This window comes from Helianthus annuus, chromosome 13 (assembly GCF_002127325.2).
Source record: "Helianthus annuus cultivar XRQ/B chromosome 13, HanXRQr2.0-SUNRISE, whole genome shotgun sequence".
NCBI classification, from domain to species: domain Eukaryota; kingdom Viridiplantae; phylum Streptophyta; class Magnoliopsida; order Asterales; family Asteraceae; genus Helianthus; species Helianthus annuus.
In genome coordinates this window covers 61752709-61760260 of record NC_035445.2, presented here as the reverse complement: position 1 = coordinate 61760260, position 7552 = coordinate 61752709, and the positions used below count along the sequence as shown (strand labels likewise).

The 7552-nt window shown below is 36.2% G+C and overlaps 1 protein-coding gene across 1 annotated transcript; it reads right to left on the bottom strand.

Moving 5' to 3' along the window:
- Positions 1–3463: 3463 nt before the first annotated feature.
- Positions 3464–6727, bottom strand: LOC110902686. The gene is made up of 4 exons (XM_022149158.2): positions 4770–6727; positions 4536–4682; positions 4242–4453; positions 3464–3764 (listed from the first exon to the last, which is right to left on the bottom strand). The coding sequence occupies exon 1, from the start codon at positions 6541–6543 to the stop codon at positions 5362–5364; it is 1182 nt and encodes a 393-aa protein (XP_022004850.1). The 5' UTR covers positions 6544–6727; the 3' UTR covers positions 3464–3764; positions 4242–4453; positions 4536–4682; positions 4770–5361.
- Between the last annotated feature and the right edge of the window lie 825 nt (positions 6728–7552).

Sequence of the window (7552 nt, the reverse complement as noted above, 5' to 3'; positions counted from 1 at the left end):
TCACAAAATCTATCTCAATGTTACATCAAGCGTGTAAAATGAGTATATATATTAATATTACTCATTATAAATTTTTTAGTAAAATTTAACAAGATCTCAATATATGCAAGTGAAATGCATTATAAATTTGTATTTTGGTGTAATTTATTTATAAATTTGTGGTTAAGCTTGTTTGTTACTAAATTAACTAGTTTTAGACCACCTCCGTTTATGTCTTCCATCTATTAGTGTATACTTAGCATGTGTGTATTAAGTCTTTTGTGACAGGTTGTTTCTTTCTTTCGGGTTCTTTATGTATTCATTTTCATTTTCCTCTCCACCCTAATTCTCTTTTTCATCTCAGATCTATAATTAAATCTCATATTTGTGTTTTAGATTTGTTCCTTCGTTTCTTCTTTATTTCAATTTCAATTCTTCCGTTGTGAATCATAATGGCGGGCAACAAGTTCCCATTCGAATTCTAAATCAGCTACAAACCAACAATGAATATTGAGAACATTATCAACTTGGCTTACACGCAATTTCAAGCCAAGTTCTTGACATATGAAGCACCGATAAAGCAACGACAGTTACAGGTATTCGTTAACCAAAACTATGTTACCGGGTAGCAGTCTGTTTTCGGCATACGCCCACATGCTCCTAATAATCATTTGTAGCACCAGCTTCTTATATTGGGTTCTAGTTCTGGGCCTCCTCGATCCATAAGCTACATGGGTTTGGGCTTGCACATTTTTCTTAGTGGGCTTGTCAGACTAGTACACCTTATTTTGGATTGACAGGAGATGTCAGGTATTTGTGAGCATGTAGACTCTTGGATTGGCTGCTACCCTCTCTTGTTTTTGAATCAGTTCTATAGGCGGTTCTGAGAAAGTCACTTTTGGAAATGGTATGCCTCTCACGATTTCACATATTGGTAAAACTTTAGTTTAGTGATCTTATAATAATCTTGTTCTTAGACATGTTCTTGTGGTTCCTAGCTTAGCCAATAACCTTTTCTCAATCACGCGGGTAATGATTGATCATCCTATGGCTACTACTTTCTCACATCTTGGTGTGTCTTTTTAGACTTTACTGGACATTTCATATTCACTTGCTTCTTTCACCCCTGCTTCCCGAGAGACATGGCATTCCCAGTTGTATCATCCATCTTTCTTTTTTGAATTTAAAAAATAAATCTATGAATAAACATTGTTGCATGTAGTGTATCAAAATTATCCAGATTACCATTTATCTATTGTATCACATTTCACTACTCCTTTACACATTATTCACTGTGATATTTGGGATGCCTTATATGTTGTGTCTAGACTTGGATATCGATACTTTATGACATATATTGAAGATCTTAGTCATTTCATGTGGATTTATCTGTGGACACGCGTTCTCATGCGGTTAATGTTTTACGTAACCTCAAAGCGCTTGTTGAGAACCTTTTCTTTTGCACTATCAAACATATTCAGAACAATGGTGCTATTGGTGGACTGATGGCTTGATACCTTTCTTATTCTAGCATCACTTGTTATATTTCATGTACATATACACCTTAACAAAATGGGATTGCTGAATGAAAAAATTGTCATCTTTCTGAGATTGCTCGTGCACCGTTGCATCATGCTCTCTTACCAAAGTTTTTATTTTATTTTATTTATTTATTTATTTATTTTTTTTTTGCATTTACAAGCTAACTCTTCTAGTTTGCTTCTTGCTACTACACTTTACCCCAGAATTAGGGCTGTAAACGAACCGAACGAACACGAACAAGGCCTTGTTCGTGTTCGTTCGTTAAGGAAATAAATGTGTTCACGAACGGTTCATGAACACTTACCGAACGAGATTTTATGTTCGTGTTCGTTCATTAAGGAAATGAACGTTTCGTGAACGGTTCACGAACACAAACGAACACAAATAAATTTGGCGAACGCGACGAATGATAAAGATAGATGGCCCAAAGAGTAGCACTCGAACTTGAATCCCTTATTGTGGAACGGAGGTCGATCGTATTCGTGGATGTAAATAATGAGAAATGAAAGGGAAATGATGCATAAACAAGGTGAAAACAGGTTTCCTATTATAATTGTTAGGGAAATAAAATAAATAAAAGTTTAATAATATAAAAAGTACAAATAAACTATAAGAAAGCACAAAGATCTTCAATTAAAACACAAACATACGAACATAAACGAACGCAAATCAACGAATGTTCACGAACACGTTCACGAACACCTTACCGAACGTTCACGAACACAATCGAACGAACGAGACCTCTGTTCATGTTCGTTCATTTAACTAATCGAACGAAATTTCTTGTTCATGTTCGTTCGTTTATTAAACGAACGAACATAAACGAACTTCCCGCCGAACGGTTCACGAACTGTTCGCTGAACGTTCGGTTCATTTACAGCCCTACCCAGAATATCTGCAAAATTTTCAAAAATAAAAGAACAATTAAAATGACTTTACAACTATTTCAAACATAAACATCAATGAATTATATAACCAAAAAATAGTATACTATTACATTCACATTTAAAGGGTTGCAATTTACATTTACGTTTATGAAGCATGACATTTACTATAAACGCGTTTGAACTATAACCATATTAATACAATCCAACTTCAGTTCAAACAATACATCTACATCTATGATGCATAAATGTTAAAAAAATGTACATTTATATTCAAGAAGCATAAAAGTTGTACATTCACACTATTAGAACATATTGTAGTTATATGATATTTGAGGATAAATTATGTAAATATGACATTGCGTATACATTTCTTGTAAACCCTACTTTTGAAATGAATTGAATACTTTGTGGTGTTTCATTTTTTTGTTTGGTTGCTCATTATATGTGTTTTGTATGAATTAGGGTTATGATTTTAGCATTATTTGACCGGTCCGTTTCGACATATTTGACCCGTTTCATATGACAACTTTTGGCATGTCTAACTTGTTTTGACTTAAGCTCCAGTAAATTGAATAATCTAGTTCTAAATCCAAGCTCAAGTATGCAAATATGATCATGGAAGAAGGAAGCAAGGGTACAGAACCTGGCTCCATATCCGACAATGCACTGATGACGGCTCCATACACTACTAGAAAAATGGAGCTTTTTAACGTGCTTTTCCGTCACAAATGCGTTGTAAATCCAAATTTGCGACGCATTTGTCACGAAAACCCAAAGTTGGAAAAAGCCTTGTGGAAAACTTTTTGCAACGCATTTACTACACAAATTTCAACTTATTTGCAACAGAAATATTGCGTAACAAATTTGTAACGCATTTCCTACGATTCCTTAATTCCAGACTAATTTATTTGCAACGCATTTGTAACGAAATATTTATAAAAAATACTGTCAATTTTATTTTTTCTTGAAAAAACCTGTTATTTTTCTTCTAAAAATTGCATAAAAATCAGCAAAAAAAAAAAAAATACACAGAAAAATATTAATAACCTGTTTTAAAATCACCGTACTCGAAAATAGTACATTACGCCATTTCTAGTGTTTCTAAACCACAAAACTAACAAACGTTTAACGTGCGTATATGCTAAAAAGATAAGCAAATGCTAACTAATTACGAGGAGGACGCCAATTCTTCATAAAGTCTTGTAATTCTCTTTTCATGGTTTCATTTATGTGTTGTTGGAGGTCTCCTCTCGCTTTTCTCTCACTTTCAAGACGAACTCTAAGATCCTCCCTCTCCTTCGTCTCAGTTTCGAGGCGAGCTTCAAGCTTTGCTAGTTGTGTTCGCATTTCTTGAGCCTAATAATGTGTTAAAAGGTATAATTAAATAAACAATACATCAATGACCCAATATCTGACCCGTTAATTTCACAAGTTTAGTAAGTATACTAATATCAGTAAACTTTGGTATCTATTGTACTCTGAATTTACTTTTAGTTAATTACTAAAACCATGTTATTTTAGCACAATTTTCGATATAAGAGATAAATAACAAAAATCTAAACCTGCTAACCAACCCAAATAGCCACCATCTAAACCTGGTCCCAAATCTACTAACCAAACAAAGCCCAATCAGACAAACCATACCCTAACCCTAAGCCACTCAACCAGACCGTAACCATACCAACCTATGGAAGTTCAAACTGAACACCAGGTCCCATTATACATTCTAAATTCCTAACTTCATTGTGGCTTCATCAATTTCAAGCTAAACCTATACATGTCACTAGAGCAATTGGATCAACATAACAAATATCTTGATTATGAACATGATACCTCTTCTATGGATCGTTGGTACTCAACAGATGATGGTGCACACCCACTAGAAGATGATGATGTCCCACTCACCATGTAATACAGATCTGAAGATCCTACCCCAAATACCCGGGTGACCTCCTGCCTACACACGAGCCCACACCTTAGGGTCATCAGGACAATCAGTGAGGTCCGACCTGTGAATATCATGCATCGCCTCCAAGTACCCCCCCCTGAAATATATAAAAATAATGTATTTTTGTTGTACTAAATGTTTATACGAAAATTGTAAGAAAATAAAAAAGGATAACTTACATATACTTCTTTGGATCGGTTTGTACAAAATTTAAATTCTTCATGTATGCTAATCTCACCTTTCCTTAAATTTTCTTTGCATTCTTTGGTGAGGTGGGTTTGCAAGAAGAGTTCTTTCCAACTAGGTTCCCGACCATATGTCCTTCTCTACACAAATATAGAGTATAATTATTGTTATACGATTTATAGTACATAAAATATAATTACTGAAATTCGTAAATATAATTAGTTTACCCAGTTTTCACGATGCTCATCGAAACCCGTAGATCCACCGGTGTGTCGAGATGACCTGCCATTGATATCGGCGCTGTTCCGATTTGATGACCCACTCTTTGACTTACTAATGTCACGAAGTTATTCTTGAACTCTCGTGCAACACTTAGAACACTTCTAAGTTCAGCCTTTTGGGTGGGTTTGGTTATGTATAGCAGCGGAAGTCTTTGTTTGTGAGGATCACAAGTATGATTTTGTAGTGCAATACTACAACAAAGATGATTATGTATTACTTGAACAAAGTTACAAGTATGGAGTTTACTAGAAGTTGGTTATGAATGTGTTATGAGGGGGGTGATCTCAAAATGAGACCCTAACACCTATTTATACTAGTTTCCTACTAGTTCTAGAGAATTCCTTACATAATATTCAAGATATTTATGAGCTGAATTCTAGAGCATTCTTGCCAAAATATCCAGCATTTTCAAGTGTTTTCATGAGTCTTCTAGAGAGTTCTTGGCTGCAACTTTTGGGCAGAATTATGCAGCCCTTTCTAGACTGTTCCAAGTACTTTGAAGGCTGATCTAGGACCTTCTAAGGGTGCCAACACATTCTAGTATTGTCTAGGCTGTTCTAGAGACTTCCAGGCAGCCCTAGACGCTTCCTTAATGTTCCGAAAACTTCCAGAATGCTGAAATTTTGAGTTGAATTTTTGTGGGGCGTGACATCCTCCCACACCTAAAAATGCAACATCCTCGTTGCGATTTTGGGTTATGCCTAATTGTGATGAATGTGTGGTTGATCTTGTTTTTGAACCAACCTCCATTTGTATTGATGTTATTGACATACCTTGACGGCTAGTGTCCGTCTCTGTCTTCATTGTGTGAACTTGGTTTCTGTCTATGATGCAAAACTTGTTTGCATATAGAATAAGGAAGGTCTGTTTGTTTTCGAAGAAATCCTGGCCAAGCACAAAGTTATGGTCTTTCATTGGCATCACAGAAAGGTCGCTCTTACCTTTCCATTTGCCGATTGTGACTTTGACGTCGTATGCCATCCCAAGTATTGGTTGGATAGGTCCATTCGTGGTCTTTATCATTGCTTCTTGTTTTGTGACCTGAACACCGAGTCTTATTGCTTCATCCATTGAGACGAAGTTATGGCTTGCTCCTCTGTCAACTAGTGCTTTAACGGGTCTCCCGTTTACCACCATGTTGATGAGTTGAAGTCCTTCTTCCGACTTCTTTTCTGGTTTTGTGGTTGTTGGTCTTTTCTTTCCCTTGTTCGGGAGCTTTTTGATGTTATGTTTTTCCCGTGTTTTGGGAGTTTCTTGAGTATTTAAAGTGTTGAGATGACTTACTTGCGAGGACCCCAGACATACTTTTAGTTGTGCCTTGTTAGCGTCGTTCATTTTTGCTTCCAACTTAGTAAAGTTTTTGTGAAGGTTTTGGATATTGTCGTCTACCTCTCTCCACAGCGTTGCAATCTCCTCTTGGATCATGGCTTGCATCTCGAGGCGTATGACGTTGATAGCGGTTTTGAGATCTTTTTTGAGTCCTTTTAACTCATCTCGCAATGTTCCCAAAGCATCTAGCTTTTCCAAGGAACGATTGACAAGAGTTCCAAGTTGTGTGACCGATGCTTTGACACTAGTCTTCATTTTTTCTAAGGATCCGGCCAAATCCATAGACACGCTTCCAACTTCTTGTTGTTTCTGGTTGTGGTTGTGTGTCTCTTCTTTACTAGAGACGATTTTCTTGTTCGTTGATCCCTTCTTGCTTTTCTTGTTCGCCATCCCGATGAACCGACGCGACTCTGATACCACTTGTCACGGAGTTATTCTTGAACTCTTGTGCGGCACTTAGATTACTTCTAAGTTCAGCCTTTTGGATGGGTTTTGTAGCCTTTTGGATGGGTTTAGTTATGTATAGCAGCGGTAGTCTTTGTTTGTGAGGATCACAAGTATGATTTTGTAGTGCAATACTAACACAAAAATGGTTATGTATTACTTGAACAAAGTTACAAGTATGGAGTTTACAAGAAGTTGGTTATGAATGAGTTATGAGGGGGGTGATCTCAAAATGAGACTCTAACACCTATTTATACTAGAGCATTCTTGCCAAAAATATCCAGCATTTCCAAGTGTTTTCATGAGTCTTCTAGAGAGTTCTTGGCTGCAACTTTTGGGCAGATTTATGCAGCCCTTTCTAGACTGTTCCGAGCACTTTGAAGGCTGATCTAGGACCTTCTAAGGGTGTCAACACGTTCCAGTATTGTCTAGACTATTCCGGAGACTTCCAGGCAGCCCTAGACGCTTCCTTAGTGTTCCGGAAACTTTCGGAATGCTGAAATTTTGAGTTGAATTTTTACGGGGCGTGACACTAAGCCATGCTTTTGTGTTCCAAGCCTGTAAAGACACAATACTTCGTGTTCATTTTTGTTCATTTACATATTTCTTTAAATAATTAAATCGTAATAATACTAACAAAGTGGATCCAACCCAATTTTAAAACAAAGCTAAAATGGAAATTAAGGCAAACACAATATGAAAAAGTGTGTGCTTTGCTAAATTATTTAACTTGTGGGTGCTTTTTTAAGGAAAAGTGACAGAATCAAGTTTTACCAAATTAAGGCACCCACAACAATAATCAGCCATAACAATAATCAACCATAACATCAGATAAAACAGATTATATGCAACAATAATAATAAGCCATGAGATAAAACAGAAAAGAGTATATTAATTTTCCTACCGAACACATGTCATGCTATATGTTGATAGGTATTGATTCGGGCGGATATTT